This window comes from Haliaeetus albicilla, chromosome 10 (genome assembly GCF_947461875.1).
Source record: "Haliaeetus albicilla chromosome 10, bHalAlb1.1, whole genome shotgun sequence".
Classification (NCBI taxonomy): domain Eukaryota; kingdom Metazoa; phylum Chordata; class Aves; order Accipitriformes; family Accipitridae; genus Haliaeetus; species Haliaeetus albicilla.
In genome coordinates, this window is record NC_091492.1 from 37,386,322 (window position 1) to 37,408,350 (window position 22,029).

The window sequence follows — 22,029 nt, forward strand, 5'->3', positions numbered from 1 at the left end:
CATTCTCACAGTGGGAATTCTGTTCAATGCGCAATTACTTAAAATGTTAAGGAGGCCATCAATTCCCATAACGACCAGAACAAGCAAGCCAGCATTAAGGCTTTAAAGCCAGAGTCCATACGTTGCTAACCAAAGCCAATATTCAAATTCAAAATTACCCTGTTGTGCTACACTGCTACTTCGACTATGAAAGAGGAACTAAATTTCTGCCCTTGCCTGCCTAATTCTAATCTGTTAGAGAAGATACCTCAAGAGGAAACCATAACTGATGTTTCAGACTCACAAAAAGACTGGAATTTCCAATAAACATGAAGGCTCAGGTTATAAGCACAGCTGTGCAGTGATGTTACCAGCATTAGCAACACGATATCCACATTTTATACGCTCGTAGAACATACTTGGGCAAAGTATGTTTGTGCATTTTCAATGTGGATTCATTTCACTGCTCCTTCTTCCTAATCTCCTTATGAGACAATATTTTATGATACTGTTCTTTATAAATTTGATCTCCAGTTTTATTAGACTAACCTTACAGTCTCCCATATTCCTTTCACCAATACAGAGCTTTAATAAATGCCTCCATTTGCAATGTGAATTCATACCATCATTTAAGAAAGACGATACATTTCTCCAGTATGCCATTAAAACAAAACTTTCTCAGTAAGTAGTGTAACTAACATTACATATGCCTGCAACCTGACGCACATGGTCAGACAGCTCAGAATCCTGTATTTGTAAAGGTTTTGAATGCCTTGGGAAGGAATGGATTTGCCTCCCCCTCAGCTGCTTCAAGAACACCGCTACAATGCAGGGCAACTTGACATCTCTCCGTGTACACTTCTGAATTCCCAGTGAGAGAAATTTGCTTTATAAGCAGTTACATTTTCTCACGGACCTAGATTCTTTTTCATCAAATAGCATCCATTTTATGTTGTAGCTACAGCTCTTTGAGTGTCCAATCATTAGCAAGAACTTTGAAAAATGGTGTCTTGCTAAAAGGAGTATCGAATGACACCAATATCCCATTGTTAGCTAGTTTTGACTCATTTTGTCACTCACACCCCTAAAATTTGGGGCTTCTGATATTTCAGTCATCTTCTGTTGACTTTGCTGCTTCAAGTTTGTTCCCTTTCCTTTTGCTACTCTGTAGCAACACCTTATACTTCCTCATAGCAAATGTCATCAGCCAAGTATATACAAAGTTAAACTAGCCTTTGAACTGCTTTCCAATGTTTATCAGTTAATTTAATATGCTAATACAGTTAATATCCACTGAGTCACATACACATACCAGGCTCCAAGCTCCAGAACTATAAGAAATGTTCCTCTGAAAATGTTTATTTAGCAACAGGTGGCCTGAAGCACTTACAGGTCCCCTGTGATACCACGTCAGGCTTTGGCACGGACCTGGTAGGTCTACGTCCTCCACTCCTCAGGCCCACTAATGCCCAAGAAATTCCAGCAGCAAGCACGTCCCCTCACCCCCTGCATCCCATGCATCCAACAGCTGTCACTGAGACACAGGAAGAGGTGGAATATGTCAGTTGTAACATTCCTTGGTAATCAAGCCTCTCGGAGGCAGAATGCAAGTTGCCACTGCACATACTCACAAGAATTGAGAACGCCACTGTAGCCACTGCACTGTGGACTCCATCTTTCCCAAGGCATCGACACATCAGTGAAGAGCAAATAAATATATTTCCACTCACTCCTGACATTTCCCCACAAAACAGGACTTCTGCAGTGACCCATTAGGAATTTTATATTCTCTCCATTTTATATTCTCTGGGATCACTTGGCAAAAATTGAACCAATTTGCATTAATGCATTTATTGATAAATTTTATCGAGATACAGTTTGGGCAATTATGGTGAAGGTATCAGAAAAAACTTGTTATTGGGTGTTTCAATCTTCTTCATTTTATGTTTTGCAAACGTGTCATTCCTTCAAAAGCTTTTAAGTCTGCAAAGTAGAGTGTTTTGGTTTTGGGGAGGTGGGGGGGGCATTTTGCTCTCCTCTCTTCTATAAGTATAGCAGTTCTGGAAATTGGTCTTAATGGGAAGGGGCTTTTCAAGATGCATAAATCCCACAGTGTTAGAATGATACACCACTATTTCTAGGGGAAAATTTTCCTTATAGAAATAGGTCCTGACAAACTCCTGGAAGTTTTGCATACAGAAAATGCAGATGGAGAGAAATTCAAGCCAGATTCTATAAGAGCCAGAAGACAGACAATATTTAGGTACAGGAGGTTTTACAGACCTGACTAATACTTCAGACTTACATATCATATTAGTCATACATATTTTTTCTGTACAATGCTTTGAAGACTACAATTTTAACAAAATACTACCTTTTTCCTATTGGGAAGAGTTGCACAACTTTTTTTTTTTTTTTTTTTTTTTTCAAAGGCCACAGACAGAGATGCTGTGGAACAGCCAAGGTCACAATCCAAGTACAACATGGTCTTTTATTATGTTCTACTTGCAATCCAGAAACATGACTGTTTCACCAACTTAAAGCAGTATGGACTAACAGGGAAATGTAAGATATTATTTTTAGATGAACACGCTCAAATGAAAGCGTTATTGTTCTATACATCAAGGATTAAAGCCATAACATGACTCAGACCTGAAATCTGCCTAGCTCTTTGCACGTTATACACAAGGGCAGATGGGCACCAGCTACAAGGTAGCTCTTGAGGACCCTGCTAAGGTCTTTCTATACAAGTCAACCTCAAGGTCTTATGGAGCTACACAAGTTCAGCACTTCGGTTGTACAGTAGCAGAGGAAAAATGACAATTTCTATCAGAAGTCTACTTTCTAGGGGAAATGAAAACTTGTGTTAGCCCATCAAGGCAGGGTTTGCTGAACAAGTCCATGGTTAGAAGAGCTGAAAAGAGTTGGAGAACGATGGCGCTCTCCTAGTCTAGTTTCTAGCCAGAGAAACATCCACTAGCAGCGCCAGGCAGTTGTTCCAAATACTACAAATTTGCCCAAGCTTCACATTCTCTAGGCTCTCAATTTCAGCTGCCAAAAACTACAACATGATCTTTACTTCCTCAAATGACATTTCTCATCAGATCAATTCAGCATTCAGCAGCATCGTTTTAGAAGGCTGGTTGCTATGACAATGCTTTGTGTTGTTCTGTTAAATTATGTCAGTTCATTGGTAGAAAGAACTAGCCGTTCGGTGCCTTTAGTACTATTCTTATCAAGAATCAGAAAAGTGTTAGTGAGCTCAGGAGGTTTTAAAATACTTGTGGAAATCATGAGCTATACTAGAAGAATTTTCAACATCCTACAGATATTTTAAGTGCAAGATGCTTGGTTTTTTTTCTGAACACATTTCCCTAACCATAACTACATTTCCAGCTGGCTATATTTGTTTTCCATAGCCTGGCTTCTGTTACTGGTTTGTCCCAGTATGATCTTGAAGCTGAGTAGAAGACAAGACAATCCAGATTTGTAAGAATAAAAAAAGAGGAAAGCAGATTGCAAAGAGATACACTTTCAGAAACAGAGAAGAAAAGGGGAAGAAACACCCATCAATAACCATTTCATTTGAAAAAATAATTCCAGCTTTTCATAATAATTGCTCATCTGAGATGGACAAGTTCAGAAACTAGTAAATATGCTGTTGGAATTACTGCAGGCTTATTTCAAAAGCATTTTGTATTGGAGTATCCAAATAAAACTAAATCTGTTTTAGTTTTTAGTAACTTATTCCACCCAGCCATCTCCTTCCTGTCCAATCCTTCATTTGAACTGTCAAATATAAGAAGCAATAAGCTCCTACACTTTACAGCAGTGTCTTGCATTTTAGAAATCTGAAAAATCAAGCTTGTCTTGAAAGTCTTTACCATGCTTCACATGGACTTGTAAGATTAGTATAACAAAAGTTAGGGTAAAAAAAATTGTTCCTGCTTATTCCAAGAGTATTCTGCTGTCTAGCAGTGCCCTCACTACCTGCTACAAACACCTCCACATGCACCATTTGTACACAGAAGCTATGAAATGTTTAGAGGAAATGGACAAAAGTGTAGGTCAACACACCTTTGTTAGGGATGCTCTTATCAGCACCATCCTGTAGAGCAAGTCTGTACCGCAGGCTTTTGTCAAAAACTGCAGTTGGCACACTGGTCACTACTGTTTCCAAAATCATCTTCCCTTCCTACCTCTAATCCAGTCTCCACCAGTACTACTATTCATTCTCCTTCAGGCTTCTACTTCTCCACAGCAAGAAATCTGTCCATCCTCTTTGGAAACTCTGAGCATATTCCCTGCATATAATCTTTGCCTTTGTCACTCCCCTTATGCTTCTCTTACTCCAGTCTTGAAAGTAAAGGAAACTGCTTGAAGTAAATTCTCCCTTTGCTCTTTCCATAAAACCTTTAAAGATGCCCCTATTCAAAAGGGATCAAGGAAACCAGACCTTCCAGTCATCCCATCTGTGTAGCACTTTATGATAATACAGACTCGTCAAGTCTTTTTGGCAAAGATTTGAGTTTAGCACTTCTTAATCGTTATATAATGCCAGACTCTTTCCAGAAAACCCCAAAGCATTCAGCAATCTTCTCCCCACCCCAAAATACATCTGAAACCAGAAGTGCGTATTTCACATATATGGATATTACCACATTTCATTATCCTACTGTTTAGTCTCCAGCTCGTATCTATGAAGGTATTTACACCATACTTCTCTTTTCCAAAATATCTGAAAACATCTTTATACCTGTACTTTATGAAGGGAAAAATATTTTTAAGGGACTTTTGAAGAAAATTAATGAATATGTATTTATCAAAAATAAAGAGTGAAAACATTAATTTTTACATAAGTTATAAAGTTACATATTTTTCTCAGCACAAGGATAAGTAAGGGTGCAAAAAAGCAATTGGAGGAGAGACTGCTTTCAGCAGGAGAGCTGATTATTTAAAGTTCTTGTAAAACTAGAACCTGAGAGATGTTCAAGATAAGCTGTGATAGAACAAGAAGATTGATCTCAAGTATATTTAAATTTGTTCACAGTTTGGTTTTGTTAACCACTGTGTTAATTACAAGTTTCCTGGTATCTCTGGAAATAGTGAGTTCAGTAAAATACGGCAAATAAACCTGATGGGAATGATGCAGGTTAAAATTATCGTTCCTCCTAAACTGCAAAATCAGTTAGCAAGCATGAAAGAAACTTCCCTAAGGCTAAGTTCTAGGTGAGGATTCACTTCAACATGTTGACAGGATCACACAGCAACACTCCGGTTTAGCAGAACTGCAATTGCAGTTCTGACTGTGCATATTAGCCAACAAATTATGGTAAAAGCCTATCAATCAATATCTCAAGGGTAACAAAAAAGGAGTTTAAAATTCTTTCCTGAAAGCAATCTGACAAATGACATGATTTCCAGAGCAGCTGCAGAAACATAGTTTAGCAGATTCCAGAGAAACAGCAGGACCTCCACATATGACGATCTCATTCAAATCCTTCTCAAATTTGTTCACATTCAATATTTCAGACCAACTAACTTCCTTAAGATTTAGTTCAAACTAAATCACAACATCATGTGGATGCTTAGTTAAGTCTGCAAAGCTCTCCTGCTTAACACATTTAGTAGTCCAAGATGTATTCCAAATTAGCAATGTAAAGCATCTACAAATAACATTTCACTTGGATGCACGTGAGCATGCTCAGAACTCTGTTTACTTATGTATCCATGGCTGCAGATTCAGCCTGGGACAAACCTTGCTCCAATTTGTTTTTATAAATATCATATCCAGTATTGCCAGAAGCTGTGAAACACAGGGAATTCTGGTGCCATTACTGGCTAACCATTGGTGGGAATACTGCATCCTATTAGCCCTCAGATACTGATTTCACAGCAAATCCAGTATCTAGGAACTGAAGAAAGAGCTCTGAATATATTTGTATCATTTGCCATCCTATGCTCTACAAGCAACAACTATGGACAAGCCTGTTAGGTTTAGGGTGGGTTTTTTTCTTACCGACTATCAGTTTAAAGGATGCCATGTGATTAAATGTGATTTGTAAGTCGCAGAAAGAATTGAGCTCCTTTGCAAAAAACATAATAATAATTTAGACTACATAAGGTTTCCTGCATCAAACAGCCATTTTCACAAGCGGTCAGAGTTTGGCCATATGATAACAAAGTCACCATGAAAACTTGGGACCTTCATTTCAGTCTAAAATATTTAACAAGCTACATAATTACCAGCTACTGTCCGGGGAAGCAAGAGCTTTATCTCAGACACCGCTATTGCATACACTGCATGGTCAGCCACAAAATTATCCTCAGTGTTTAGATTTCCAACTCTGGGAAAATATATCTTAGTACGGAAGTTGGAAGACATGATGTGAAGACTCCTCTATCTGCAAGACTTGGAATTATGACAGTAAGAAACCTGAGTTTGAACTACTTTTTTCCCCTTAACTACTTCACTCAAAGATCACAGTGCACATACCAGTAAAATCATCAACATCTGCTTAAATAGGAATCCAGTGAATAAATTTATTCCTTAGGAGATTTTTTTTTTTTTAATATAAACAGGAAGACTGAAGGTTCAAATACAGGCAACAAAAAATCTCCTTATTTTAGGCTTGGAATGTTGGCAGCTGCCACAAGGTCATAAGGGATAATACAATCCATTTTATTCAAGCTTTACATTCCAGAAGACCAGCAATCACAACTAGAGTATTAAACTGAAGTATTAAGCAACAAGACTCCTCATATCCTTCTATTTTTTTATTCTTGCATTTAAAAGAAGAATTATGCCAGAAGAGCTGCATTCAGAAGAAAGCATGAATATTTGCTACAATAATTTTTTTTTTTTCACTCATTCAGATCCCACCTAATATATCATATATGCATCAAGGGAGTTCTGTATTGAGTACATGTAACCAGTTTGCCTAAAATTTTGTTTGGTTCTTTGAAAAAATTGCTATAAATTCAGCAGCCTACATACCCCAAAACACCCTAACTTTTGTTTACGTATAGTCAAATTAATTTTCTGAGCAGCTTTTGCTAACAGAAACAAAGCTGCATGATCCAAAAATAAGGCAGTGAAGATAAGCATTTACAGGTCTTAAAAACAGCTGGAAAGGTAACATCTGCATAGGTCTTTATTTCTAGTCTACTCAGAACACCACTCAATTTTTTCTATAAGTACTGTAAAAGCAAGTCCAAAGTGCAAAATTGACAATAATAATTGTGAAAATCTTATATAAGAGGACTAAACTAGTAAAAGTCATACCTGATACATCCAGATGCTAAGCATCTTAATCATCTCCAGGCTTCATCCTCATTTGGGCCTGCATCTGTGCAATCATCTCCTGCATGCGGCGCAGCTGTAAGAGAAAAACACCCACATGTTTAAAACAATTTCATGAGGAATCCAAAATCCAGGAAACTTTAAATCTTTTTCTTCCATGGTAGAACGCAGATCCAATTTGCCTCTTTATAAACTGGAAACGTTAGATTAATTCACACGATTGAATACTTCGTTTTTCCCATCACAGATTCTTTAATGCATTACATCTAACTTTCACAAAAAATTTGTAAGAATACTTATAGTGAAAATTAAGCAATAAAATCCAAATCTTTTGAAGCTTGCAGACCTGTGAATTTAATCTACAATAAAGAAAACATGGCCTTTATGTGTGGACAGAGATACACTGCTTGAGTGAGCTGAAGCAGCTTTGTTCTGATACAAGTGCTCAAAGCATAAAATCATGTATTAATACTCATCTTGTGGCTAGCCAGATACTGCTGCTAAAAATTTGCAGAGTTAACAGCCCAAGGTGCAGACAGAATTAAAAACTACTTCAAAAGCAAAACAGAAAGATATTTACAAAATTTGGAAACACAGACTAAACATATTAAGCACCAATATTTTTACATCTAAACAATGACCTTTCCTGGAAATAACTGTTTTCTTAAAGGCATTTTCTTATGACACTTCTAAGTTAATTTCCATCTCATAAAATGCTAGTTATATATAATGCTTCCCCCCCATTAATTTAAATAAATGTTCCTAAGAAAGAATAAGAAACACCAATACAGATTTTCAAAATACCTCTAATTTGGTTTAAAAATGACTAAGTATTTCCTTCCAAATGCAGGTGGGGAAGTTCTACATACACAATTGCAAGTGCCCTATCTTACAAACTGGAGAAGAAATAGGCTGCAATTACCATACGCATTGTATAAAATATGAGTCTGTCTCAAACTGGAGATCATGTCATAATGTAAAAATGTGAGGCTTTTATAGCAAATTTTCATTATTCTAAGAATAATTGCATAGCTTTTAATATATCCAGCTTTTTTCCCCCTTTAGGAAAAAAGTAGAGAACTGCTTTCAGTTGTTTTCCGGAGGTGTGTGCATGTATGAAAGAAACTCTTCAACTCAAAAAGCACTGCTATGTTTAAACGAGTATACTGTATTTTCATCCAGTCAACCACATCAGCTATTGTGATACCAGTTACTCCATCAGATTCAATACAAAAAAATCTGTGATAAATGCTTGACTACATGTTTGTGGTGTTGAGCTGGATTTGTGGGGGTTTTTTTTTGGTTTTTGGGGGGTTTTCTTTGGTTTTGTTTTGGGTTTTTTGTTTGTTTGTTGTTGTTTTTTTAAAGCTGAAAGAAGCATCACAGAACAGGGAAAAATTAACTGCAGATGCCTATATCACTTTTTCTTGCCTGGCCTCAGATACTGATTCGGGAAAGTGTAAGAAACTGAAGTGCAGAGCTTGCAGCATAGCCAGAGATAACAGAGCTTGCCTAAAACTAGCTGGCTTATATACTGACACTTATCCTCTTGCTGCGGCAGCACAGGGTTCAGTAAAGGCTAATTCAGGTTCCTGTGACTGCAGCATAAATACACTCTGACAAAAGGCGATTCACACAGGAATGGAGCAAGATACAGCTAAGTCTGTAATGATTATTATATAGCCATCTACATCTTTCTGCAAAACACTTAAAACAAAAGCTTCTGATCAAAAAGATGGCATAATGCTGCATGAAGGAGGAAAAAAAAAGCAGAAAGTCTCAGAAATGAGAGTTGCATTGATTCCATGGTCCAAGAAAAGAGAAAAGTTTCAAAGATCAACTTGTAAAAATGTAAGACACCTGGTCTTTTGAACTGCCTCTCTGCCGATTTACTATCGGAATAGAACTAGCTTTTTGGAAGCTCGCCTACTTGAGCTTTCCCAAGAGCACTCCAAGCTGAGCCATGAAACATTCCCAAAATAGAAACCATTCAGTAATCACAGGGGAAGATACTGCTGCACATGTATTATGGTGATTGCTCAAACACAGCATTCTGCTAACAGCCAACATCACATTTTAAGACTTAAATATAATGTCGAGTCTCACATTTTCTTAACCTTAATTGGTAAAATGTGCCCACACCATGAAAGAAATCAGATGCTGCATATGACTCAAACGTAAGGTAGGACAAAAGCACTAGGAGACCTACTCTGCTCTAACATTAAGATTGTAAGAAGATTTTCCTTTTCCATTTTCATGTGGTGTTTTTGAGATCTACTGGTGGAGTGTTAGTCTCATCCATTAGCTAAATAATGGCAAGTTTCTGAAGCTATTTTAGCATAATTCAGTAGAAAAACTCAGGCACAAAGCCTGCCAAAGAAACTAGGCACATTGTTGTCTCCTATGGCCATTAGTAGGTAAGTCATCACTGAAGTTTCCTTTTCATAAGGAAAGTTGGTGAATAAAAAAGAAAATAAAAATAAACAGGTACTCAAGCACACCTATCTTTCTCACTGCATCCTCAGCTGCATCGGCATTTTGGTTTGGTTTTTTTTTGAGCATTTGATATGCAAGCAATCCAGAGTGATTGCTTTCTGCTGTAAAACTGTGGCTTCTCAAGAGCTCTAAGCAAACTCACAACTATCAGTTTCGTAACAGTATTCTTAGCAGACAAACTATGACTAATGATAGATACCACACACTAAAACCTGGCTGCATAACTACAGGGCTAAAGTTAGATGTAATAAGTGAACTTGGGGAGAATGCACACAAATATCTCTAAGAGAAAGTAATGTGCGCAGTAAGAATCCTGTCAGCTCAAGTGTAAAATTAAAATTAAAACCACAAAAAGAATCAAGCTGTACTGTACTCAAAGTGGTAACCATGTCAGTCTCTTCCACAATTACTCTTCCAGTAGAGGACAGGTCATAAGAACCATTCCTACACATTACAATACAAGCTAAAAACAACTTGTGTGTCTTCACCTTATTAGACCTACTGGATAGACATAAACAGTCTTTCCTCTTAATAAAGGTGATTGTAAAAGACCACACAAAAGACTGAAACTGATGTCATATCAACATCTGTGTTCCCTTCGCTGTTGGGGATTGCAGGCATCAAGGGCATACCATGACTTTGATCGTGCTCAGCAGTAAACCCTCTCACTTGTAAGAGCAGCATTAACATATTCTGCAGGGAACTTGCATTCATCCCCTAAAGAAAGGATGCTGCAACATGATAGCACAGGGTCAATGCACATGGTGAAAAGGAAGCTAGGAAACAATGTTTGGAAATCTGTTAAAACAAACAATTCCTGTGAATTCCCAGATAACAAAAATCAAAAGAGTAAACTTAACCTTGGTATAAGCTCAACTTAGTTTACTTACCATATCAAGACTAAAATTTACTTCAAACTATCATGTAACTACTGGGTAGTGACTACACATAACTACTGTAGCAACACAGAAAGGAAACAAACATTGAAAATGAGACTTAAGGTTACAGAGTTAAAAGTGAACCATACAGCTTCCTAATGGCTTCCACACCATTAACAGAAACCACAGATACACAGCTTTGCTTTACCTACAAGATCTCATCTATAGTACGTTTTGCCCAGAATACCAACAAGTACTACTCCTGTCTGAACAAGGTGAGTGGCTTTTCAGTGACAACCCTACAGATATCACAGGAAAATAAATGTTAAAAATTGAACAATATCTACTTCCCACTAACCTGCTTCCCCTCCCCACACCAAGTATGATTATTTCTGCCCATGCCTCTACCTAAGAAAGTTCATAAGGGAAGAGGTTGCAAGAATAGGGCAAGATAGAAAGCTGTAGACAGTGGATTTTCTAGTATACCAGGACATTTCCATGACAGTTGCTGTTGGTTAAAGATACTCCCAACACCAAAGAGTACAACTAATCTTGTTAACCTAAGACAAGAAAAATACTCCTGACAAGGGTACTATATTGGAAAAGGGGCTACCAACTAGATAAATGTCTTTCATAAGGCACACTGACATAAATAGCAGAAGTCACTATGGCCACAGCCATCGCACTACATGGGCAGCAAGCATTGTTCCTTCAAAGAACAACTCAAAAGGACAAAAAAAAAAGTTGTTCTTCATTCCAGCTCCCAAGGGATTCCCATTGCTAATTGCTTACTAAGGGTTTTCTTCTCATGATATTCTCCCAGGACTGAGACTACATCACTTCACAGCAGAAAGCTGAAGCATTCTGCATAAAGCATGCCTCCTTACCCCTGCACTAGGCAATAACATTCCACAATACAAATTAAACCTTAGAGCTGTTTTCATTTCCCCTCAGGGCTGCAGGCCTTCATCAGCAGTCATGCTGTCTCTCCACATAGAATTTTTCACCTTATCTTTCAAGAAAACACTTACAGAAATACCTGCAATACCAGGCAGTTACCCGCACGCGTAAGAGTTCATCATATCCTCACCTACTCACATGGCTGCTGATACACCCCAGCCTGGCAGCCCCGCCACTGCAGGCTGTTCCCCCACTGACTCACACACTAAACCAGGGTTCTTCATGTCATCTGATAAAGGATTAAACACATTCAGAATGTTGAAGGACAGAGAGAAAACAATTTCAATGTTGCAATTAATTCTACTATATTCAGGCTGCTACTGACCAACTCCACTGAAGACAGTGGAACAAAGGGATTTGCCCAAAGCCTCAGGGTAGCTCAGTGGAAAAAAATCAGAGGAAGTTTGCTCCTTGCCATTTCATGTAATCACGGCCTTAACATTTTTCTGGAAGTATTGCCTCTCAAAACTTCAAAAGGTTTTTATTAAGAGACATTTTTGGAGTAGGAAGATTACGGCACAACACTACAAACTTTTAAGTTTGTGCCCACAACGTCAAAATAAGGTGAACTGCAGCATATTTACAGTAAGGAACATGGATGTCTTTATTCTTATTTTCACTTCCCAGCTCAGAAAAACAGGTCATCACTTGCAAATGAGCAAAAAGCACAACCAGACTGAGCAATAAATCCAAAATGACAGATTAGCAATTCTAAATTGCTGAACTGGGGACCACATCCTTTGACATAATAAAAGATCATTTAGCAAAAGTGATGCCTTGATAAAGATGATCCTGGCGCTAGCCCAAGCATTCATTCCTTCCAAGGTTATATAAACCTCACAAAACTGTAAATAGAACTTCAAGCACCGTTACTGATGGGAATGCAAAACAGGAGGGGAAATGGTATTTGTTTTCTCTGCAAAGGCCATGGAATGCAAGCCCATTTCCTCTGTGCCTCTTTCCTCCGCAGACTTTTCCCAGTCTGAACCTTAGGGATGATATGGAGATGAAGGGATTTCATACCGGCTTATCTACAGAAGATTCAGCAAAGCCTCTTGATCTCTTTGGGACAATAGAACGCAGAAGTTAAAAATTTATTTGTTTTTTCAAGTTCTAACCTAATCCTCTGCAACTTCAGCAGCAGTTATTCAGAGATGATTACTCCCAGAGGAAACTTTCAGAGACTGTCCTCCCAAGAAATTCAAGACTTCATCCCTTTAGCCATATTATACAAAAAATAATACATTACATACATATATAGATATAAAAATACTGTAAATACATTCACACAAGAGCGGTCAGAAGAGACTAGTATATAATAACTTCCCTGCCGTATCAACAGTTTCCAGGGGAAACAGTTATAGAAGAATTTTTTCAAATGTAAGCCTTAAGACAAATAGTTCTACACGAATACCCAAGTTTCTATTTAACTACTAGGCACGTACGTTTTATATAGTTCAAATAACAGGAGAAACAGTTATGACCCAAGTTCTCAAAGTCTACTGCATGAATCTTGGAAGCATTAAGAAAAAAAAGAAAACACACAAAACATTTCCAAATGATACTCTTGACATTTTCAAAGCATCTAGTATTCCTAGCTATCAGCTGATGGTCTACTGCTGTTTTGCAAACACATCAGGGAGGCAGTTAATCTGGGTACAGAATACTTGCAGAAGTTCCACTCTAAGTATGCTTGATGGCCATGGACTTATGTTGCTGAAATGAAGTTACACAGTGATAAAGATGCAGCTCATTTAATCTCCAGTAACTCATATTATTAGCTACTAGTTATGGTGATAATCAGCTGTTTCTGTGTTTTCTTTTAGGAAAATTTTTTGCTATTTATGTCGATATGCCAGGGTTAGCTATTTTTAAATATGGATGCTATAAAGGAAGAAGGAAATGCACAGAGCGAAGTAACTATATTCCAAAAATTTCCACGTATTGGAGTCAATCTTTCACCTCAGAAACACACAAAACTGTAGTTTTTTATTTCTTACTCCAAATCACTGCATGTATGCATTGATCTTTTAAATCCTACCTTCCTCCATTTATGGACTTGGATCCAAGCTGAATTGGATAAAAGAAGGATAAACAGAAAAAACACTATCTTTCAGTTGGCAGCAAGTCTTAAGTTTTCACAGTGCAAGAAGTCATAAGCATTGGCAGTGTAATACCTGAATTTAAATAGTAGGCTAAAAATCTCTGAATCTGTAGAACTTTAGCATAAAAATGTTAAGTTGAAAGGCCTAGTAATAACTTGAAACTAGAGTAAGAAATCAGAGGTTGAAAACATCAAATCCATAAGTTGACTGGTACAACAGAAACACTATGAATTTTGCTGCAAGTCAAAGATTAAGATGTAAAAACATGCACATTAATTATATCATGGGATTTTTAACACTCAACAACCTTTTTCTACTCCATAGCCACAAGGCATAAGAAGAAATTTACTGGTAACATGCTCATAGTAAGCCATGCACATCTGAAATTACATTAGACTATCAGTCTACCCCAACATACTAAGTTTAAAGCAGCACATGTAGCTGACAAACATAAATTGATTTCAATACATAAAAAAATAGCAGCTATCCTTACGGAAAATTAGCATACAAACTGGAAGTGATAAATACCCTGCCTACAACCAGGAGTCCACATGCTACCTACCATCCACAGTACACAAGTGACTATAAACAAAACACTTTGTAAGGCCATCTTGTATGTTCAGATTAGGTCTGTCATTTTTCATGACTCCAGTCTTACACTCTGTAGGCAGTAGTTGACATAGAATACTGAAATTGGAACATAGTGTGTTATATTAAAGAACAACAGTTTTAGAAGCTCCCTCTTACCTCAGCCTCTTTCTGCTGGAGGATTCTATCCTTGTCTACCACTTCTTCTTCAACAGGCCTATTAAACAAAAGAACACATTGATGGTATAAGATACAGAAGTAAAAATCTCCAAGAACAGATTCAAGGCTCCTATTTCAGCTAATATAACAACAACAAAAAAAGTCTACATGCTTCCGCACAGGGGAAATTGGGACATTCTTAAACTCATGCTTCCCTTTTGTAAAATGCCATCTTTACCTCACAGACTCCTGTTATTCACTCTCCACTTCTTAAAATTCAATTTCTTTGCTGCTATGTGGATTTTTTTACCATTTATTCTAATCAAGAGATTCCCTCCACTATCTATACACGGTACAAAAATCAACCATTAAAAAGCTGTGTAGGCTATTTTTTTTTCTTCTTTGAGATCAAAATGCTTGGCTGAATACTTACAGAACAAGTAAAGTGGGGACAAGAATAAGTTGCTATCAAAAAAGATACAGCACAGATAGATGCAGATTTTTGCATTAAGTTGCCAAGGACAGAAGCCTTTTCAAGAAAAAAAAACCAAAACAACCAAAACCACCAAAAAACCCCCCAAACCCACACACATTACCAAAAAAAGATTGTTTGGTCTAAACTTCTCTCTCTAGCCCTATATGAAAGGGCAAGAGAACAGCCACCATTGCAATGCTGCAATAACTGGAGAAGCAACATCCTACCCAATCAGATAGGCTGGGGCCTATTTAAATATGCCCACTAGAGTTTATTTTTAACAAGTAGTCATCATTAAATAAAAACCTATCTTGCTTGCAGCCCACTACTTTATGCACATTAAAAGCATAGAGAAAAGGGAATGGATACAAAACCAAGAACAGCTGTTTGTAAGCATGGCACTTTGCTACATATTACTGCTCTTCAAGAAGAGCATTTCATACAAATTTCAGTAACTCCATAGATTGAAATCTCATGAGAAATAATTAGTTACAGGTGGGATTAGTTAAGAGGACAAGCAAGTCGAACATCACAGTGGAAGGAGAGACTCACAAGGAGCAGAGCCCAAAGGCGCACACATACTTACTTGCCAGTTCGTTTTAGCCTCTCTGAACGGAAGTTCTCATAGTGCAAATCTTGGGTTACCTCCTGCAGATCCTGCATGTGTGTTCTAGAACATGTAAAGGGCTATTGAACACTTTCTCCTTCTTGTCAAAGGGAAGAAAAACACCGTTTTATCTTCTATTTTTGTTGTATACAATGGATGCATTTACTGGAAAAATAATCCTTACAGGCCAAGCTTGCCATAAACCTAGCCAGAACACTGCTTTCATTTTTATTGGTCTTTAATTCATACTTAAGTGCCCTCCCACCAATATTCTTCAAAGACCCAAAGTATGCTGTCCTCCTCTTGTTCACTAATTACTTTATAGGGGTTGTTTATACCAGTCTTTGCAGTATTAAGAACCTTGCAAAGACAGTTATTCAGAAAGATATTTTAATTCCTAAAGCATTTTATGACTCTTAAGTGCTATTAAGTATAGTTTGTAACTGAGAATTAGGTGGAGCTCCTTGGCTCACATAACAGTTGATGTTGCTTAACAATTTCCAATTGTCAAAAAAAAAAAAAAGGAAAAAAATGCTTGCTACCAATGACCAGCAGAGGGCAATCCCTGCCCAGTAGAGACTGAAATCAGAAATGCACAACAGAATTCAATTTCCAACAATAGCGAGACATCATTAAAAAACCCACTTCATCCACACAGGCAAAATACCCGTATCAGCCAAAATCATAAGGGGCAGGGTATCATATTTAACATAGGATTTCCTATACTGCCAAGAAAACTGAGCTTTGCCTTTAGAATTGTCTTCACAGTTCAATCAATCACTTAGAGTAGTATTTTAAAAGCCTCTCTGCCCCTCCCACTGCACTATAACAAAACTTCAATTTACATGTAAAGCCATCAAATCAGTTCACATAAGGCATAAAAACTGTCACATATATCTGGCAATGTAAAATATAGAAAATACTTTCTGAAGTCAGAGATCAGAGGATTACAGCAGCAAAACAAGCTACAGGGGGGCTAAATAGTCACTCTACACTGCCATCAGAGCTAGTTTTGAATTAAGAAGTTCATGTTCTTATAACTCCAGTCATTGTAACAGTTATGTCACCACAGGAGATGGGATAATTTTACCATTACTTACACCAGCATTGTGCGCAGTTTAAGGAAATCATTGTGCTCTGGATTTTCAACTTCAACAACTCCCCAGGGATACAGACGGCCTCTGATTTTTTTCCCTTTCACCTCAATAAGTTGATTGGATCCAATAACAGCAAAGGGAATGCTAGCCTAGTTGAGATAGAGCAAAAAAAGTTACTGTTTTAATTTTGGACTAGTTACAGTTTTTCTGTGTTTGTTTGTTTTCTTTTTAAAAGAAAGCACAAAGACTTTTAAGTAACAGACAGAAGAGAGGGAAAAGAAATGCTGACAAATGCACCCTGCTAAAATCCTTCCACATCAGAAAACCAACAAATCCTATTCTAGGCAATGCAACCTCTCATTAACAACACCTGTAGTTTTGTTAGGATCAGTTTGTCTTAACAGAGGCACAAAAGGAAATTACACTTTGCTTTAGGAACACTTGACTGTTGTTGAAGTACAGTTTGGGCATAATGTGTCATCTGACATAACATCATGCATGGAGAACAGCCAACAGAAACACACTTTAGATACAGATTAAAGTAGCTACTGAGAGAATTTCAGATACATTCTTCAAGCACCTTTGCAAGTTACACAGCACAAAGAGGAAATGACTTCGGTAAAACCTTTATTATCTGCTCTAACAAGAGGACAGTTGTTAATTAATATAGTAACCATAACACACATTCTCTCTCTTTGCTTGCATGTTAAAAAGTCTGAGTCAGAAAACAGACTGCAAATCACAGTTCTTGGTGAAGAGTTGCTTACATTTAAGAGAGAAAAGAAAAGATAGTCATGACTCTACATTTGGAATTCTGATGAAGCAGAGACTGGAATAAAAAGTATTATAATTCAGAGTCAACATCCAAAGAAAACTTGAATTTTCAACACTTTATAAAGGAATAAAGTACCTTTAAACATACCGTAGGCTTGAAGAAATACTGCAGCAAAATAATAAATTAGGAGCGAAACTTGCCTTTAAAACTCTGGTTTGTTCTTTAAACTCCTCATCTTCGTCAGAATCTGCATCTGGGAGCTGATAAATCCTAATGCCATGTTCAGAAATCTCATCCAGAACCTGAAGTTTACAAAAAAGGAAAAACAATAAATTCTTATTTCATTGAAGAGGTATTAAGTTGAAAATACATACAATTGATTTACTAGACTGTCACATCTAGAAAACTCAGAACATTTTTCTGCTTTAAGTAGTTTAACAGCTCTTAGAAAAAAAAATCATTAGCAGAAATTGCTATTACTTACGCTTTGAGTTTATGTACTACCAAATTAGTTTACGTCCTAGAAGACTATCTTACATGGCATTAATTCCATTCTACCTATGAAGAAAAAAAACCCAGCATTTTTCATTTTTCTTCATTCAACAGAGACTTGAACCTCAAGTCTTTAAATATCCTGGAAAGAACAGTACAAGGTATACAAGCACTCAGCAAGCAACCTACATGTTTTGAGATGTAAGAAAGGAATACTAAGTGGGAAATCAATCAGATCCTTAAGATGAAGAAAGAAGCGTATGCTAGACCTGGTTGGATTTTTAAGATTTTATTTTACTATTGCAAAAAAAGGATCTTAAAAACATTGCTGAGATTTGCTAACTACAGAGGTTCTCTTTTGAAGAGCTTACTAACAGGCATTTTAAAAAGCCAAAACATTTGCTGAGATTACCTCTGAATTAAAGGTAAATGTTTGTAATCTATGATACAATCTGAAAAATCAGAAATGGCTAAATGTGAACAGCAACTCACCTGTCTGTCCACTCAAAGAGAAAGACTCACTGACTAAATACATTTTGTGACATTCCTAATGTATGCTTCTTTGCATATGACCTTAACTAGCATATTTTTGTGCAGTGATACAGAAATAGAGATTTAAAATAAGCATATCAAGATGCAACCAAGGCCTTCAGACAACAATCTGTAGCTGTACTTGGGGATTAAACATCAGAATTAGAACACTATTTGCTATGAATGTTAGCTGCATAACTAATAAAATATTTGTAATACAATGTACTCTTGCACAGCACTTTTTGAAGACTAACAAATATACACCTGACTCAGTGTCCAAAGCGCCAAATAACACAGGCTTAAAGATTTTTAAAAAGGCACAAAAGATAAATGCATTTTTAGGAAACATATCAAGTAAACCGTTAAAAAAACCCACAAGATTTACATGGAGGATAATACAGACAAAACTAAAGTGAGGTTAATATGAAAAAATAAGTAAAAGCAATGAATTTGGAGAAGGGATTCATTAGTTACAGCATCAAAACCATGCAGCCAAAGTGTATTTTCATATATTTGGTGTGTACAAAAATTTAAAAGACAGTGCCTATTGTCTCTTGAATCAGAAAGACAAAAGCTTATTATCCACTTAAACTGGAGAAAGTTATTCAAAATCCACTAAGAGAAAAACCATCCATAAACAATTTTCTTTATTGTCACTAATGTCCAAGGATTAACATAAAAAATAGACTATCTGTATTCCTGTATACATCCTTTTCCTAATGAAACCACTGCAGGGATAAGCAGCTAGCATAATTCCAGGCCTTTGGCAGTTTCAAAAGGTGGTACAAGTCAATCCTTTCTTCAAAACTGAAGAGAATGCTTCTACTGCCATACTATCAAAAATATTTAAGTCAGAAAACCCATCAAATGCACTATTTTCTTTCACTGAAGAAAGTATGGTGATATGAGGAGAGCATGAAGAATGCTGAGATTCCACAATAACTCTCTTCAAAGGGATCTTAGATGTCTCAGCAGAAAAAGGTTAACTCTGCAAACTTCCTAGATTAGCATTCCCTAATGAGTTACAACTGTAACCCCACAACTGGCACCTGAACGAAGCAGCAGCATTATTACTGCAGTAATGAACTCTTACAGTAGACAAAGTTTGGGCAAAATCAAGGCTGGGGGGATGTTGAGGTAATCATAAAAACATTCAGAAAATCCTATGTATGGACCCGTGCTGTCATTACTACATATATAACTGGACATTAACTTGATAACACAATTACAACCAGACTTCAAATAGATGAGAGGTCTTAATAAGCCTTCTCATAGTATTGTTGGGTTCCTTGATCCTCTGTCATGATGGCAACCAATAGCTACGGTATAAATAAAACTTGTCCAACCACAGCTTGATTATTAAATTGTTGTTTAAAATAAAACAATCCTTCCGACCATTAGAAGAGGAATGACCATGTATGAACCACAGCTATTCCCATGACAATGTTTTCCTGCCAGGTATATAAACATCCCCCGCACTCATACACATGCACACACTGAATAAAATATTATGAGCCTCCACCTACACAGAGAGCAATATTTTTAAAAGAAAAAAGAAATTTGGGAATAAGTGTTGCCAATAAGCAATTAACAGTTGCATACACACAATCACATTTAAATCAATGCATGTTGTTACTGTTTTGCAAAATGGAAGTTAACTAAATTGTCACCAAATTATAATAAAAGATGCACAGCTGGGATAGGTGGGGTAGTGCTGCAGTGCGATGCCTTTAAGTAGCTGCATAAAACAAGAAAGCACATTTAACCTGGCTGAGATCTTAAAGATAAAATGCAAGTGAAACAATAACGGGAAAGCCGACAACAAGGGGTGCTAGAATAATATATTACAGCTGTTAAACCTAGTGCTTTCCTGAAAGGAAAAAGAATTGCAATAAAAACAAACTGTATTTTATGGTCCTAACAATGAAACAGCATTTTGCTTCTTCAAATCTGAATTTTATTGGCCTCAGAGGATTCTGTGTTCCTAAAGATTAGCCTTCCCATGGGAAATAAAAAAAAAAGTCAAAATATTAGTTCCCCTCTCATGAAGTCATTCTTTTGAGCAGGTTTCCTTAGCAGCCTTGCATGGCACAGCTTGTGAAACTGCCTTGCATTTCTTCCCACTTAAGAGTTTTAAAAAATAACTTTGAATTCCAGAAAGACCAAACAGGAATTACTCCAAGCTGGGTTTCCTTTGCAAGCACCCCAAACTGATCTTGCTGCTTAGCCCAAAGCGGCAAAACAAAAACATTTTACTTTAGATTGATGGCCAAATGGCAGAAACATCTAAAAAAAAAAAAAAAAAAAGACTTCAAGCTGCGTCAGCAAAGCAGGATTTTGATTCTTATTCTTGATTAGAGATTCTGTTAGCCAAGATGCTTTGAGTTAGAACAATATACAGTAGCTAGACTTTCAAAGCTTTGGAACCACATTATACATTTGACTTAGTATAAACTCAGTTTGTAGAGTGACCTTTGCCAGCAGTACAAAAATAATGAAGACTTGTTTACCTGTTTCCTAACCGCTCCCTCAGACTACAGCATAAGTGTCATTCATCTCGTTATATTTAGCCAATGCATAAATGTGGTGTCCATGTATATAAGTCAAGACTGTTTTAAAGACTAGTTAGTTAAAAGTAACTTTGCTCAAACTAGAAAGAACTAGACATGGATTGGCACTGAATATGGTGAAGAGAGTTTGCCTTTAAATTAATCTGTTTATCACAGGATGTGTAAACTGGGATTCATCTCCATCTTCCACAATAACTGTGCATCATAAACCCTCAATCTAATATCACTTACAGAATTGTACTGAAAACCAAGCAATTCTAAATTCACACTGGGAAACATGTTTGCTTGTGCTACTGCCATGTTTCAGCTAAAATCCAGTTTTAACAATACACAGAAGCAAATGTCAAACAGCATTTGTGCTATACTGTACTTGACCCTAAGAGACACCACCAAGCAGCAGATAAAAACAGCACAGAAGAAAGAGTCCCAAAACAACTACAGCAAATATTGAAATCTGGTAAGAGTACATTCCTCTTCATTTCACTTAAGAACTGCTTTTGTGAAAGATGACTGTAGCTAGAAGCTGTTTTGTATCAGTTTATTTTATGTTTTTGAACTGATAAAGCAGAACATTCAGATTCCCACCAAATTATATTGTCAAATAATTAACGCTCCATTTAAATGCCTACTTCAAATCTTTCAACATCATTCTGCTATCAAATGCTGAACTAAAAAATAAGTACCTATGAAAACTGAGCCTGAAGGACACTGCTGAAAGATCAAATACAGTTTCTTTATAAAAAGTAGCAGTTCCACAAACAATATTTCTATCAGATAAAAATCTTTCACCCAATTAGTACAGACACAGAAAAAGAGAAGCGATAAAACCAGCATAAGCAGCCACATCTCTGCTTTGTTATTTCCCTATAAGTTCTTTCAATTTGCCCACAGTACCTGTTATCTCCTCATAGCATTTGTGGAGGAACAAAATAAAAGCTCAAGAGCCCAGACAGAATTTCTCCCAGCAAGATCTAGAGGTCCTTTTTAACTCAATGAATATGAATGGCTTTTTTT

General features: G+C 36.9%; 1 protein-coding gene across 4 annotated transcripts in view; it reads right to left on the bottom strand.

The window, feature by feature from the left end:
• The window catches only part of LOC104317919 (septin-2), a 40,536-nt gene that overhangs the window by 1,680 nt on the left and 16,827 nt on the right, over window positions 1–22,029 (bottom strand). For all 4 annotated transcript variants that reach the window (XM_069795025.1, XM_069795024.1, XM_069795023.1 and 1 more), the window contains 5 exons: window positions 17,623–17,724; window positions 16,651–16,796; window positions 15,530–15,613; window positions 14,469–14,526; window positions 7,265–7,358 (listed from right to left, as the gene is read on the bottom strand). In XM_069795025.1, coding sequence (XP_069651126.1) covers window positions 7,290–7,358; window positions 14,469–14,526; window positions 15,530–15,613; window positions 16,651–16,796; window positions 17,623–17,724 — 459 coding nt within the window. In that variant the 3' untranslated portion in view covers window positions 7,265–7,289. The remainder of the gene's footprint in view (window positions 1–7,264; window positions 7,359–14,468; window positions 14,527–15,529; window positions 15,614–16,650; window positions 16,797–17,622; window positions 17,725–22,029) is intronic.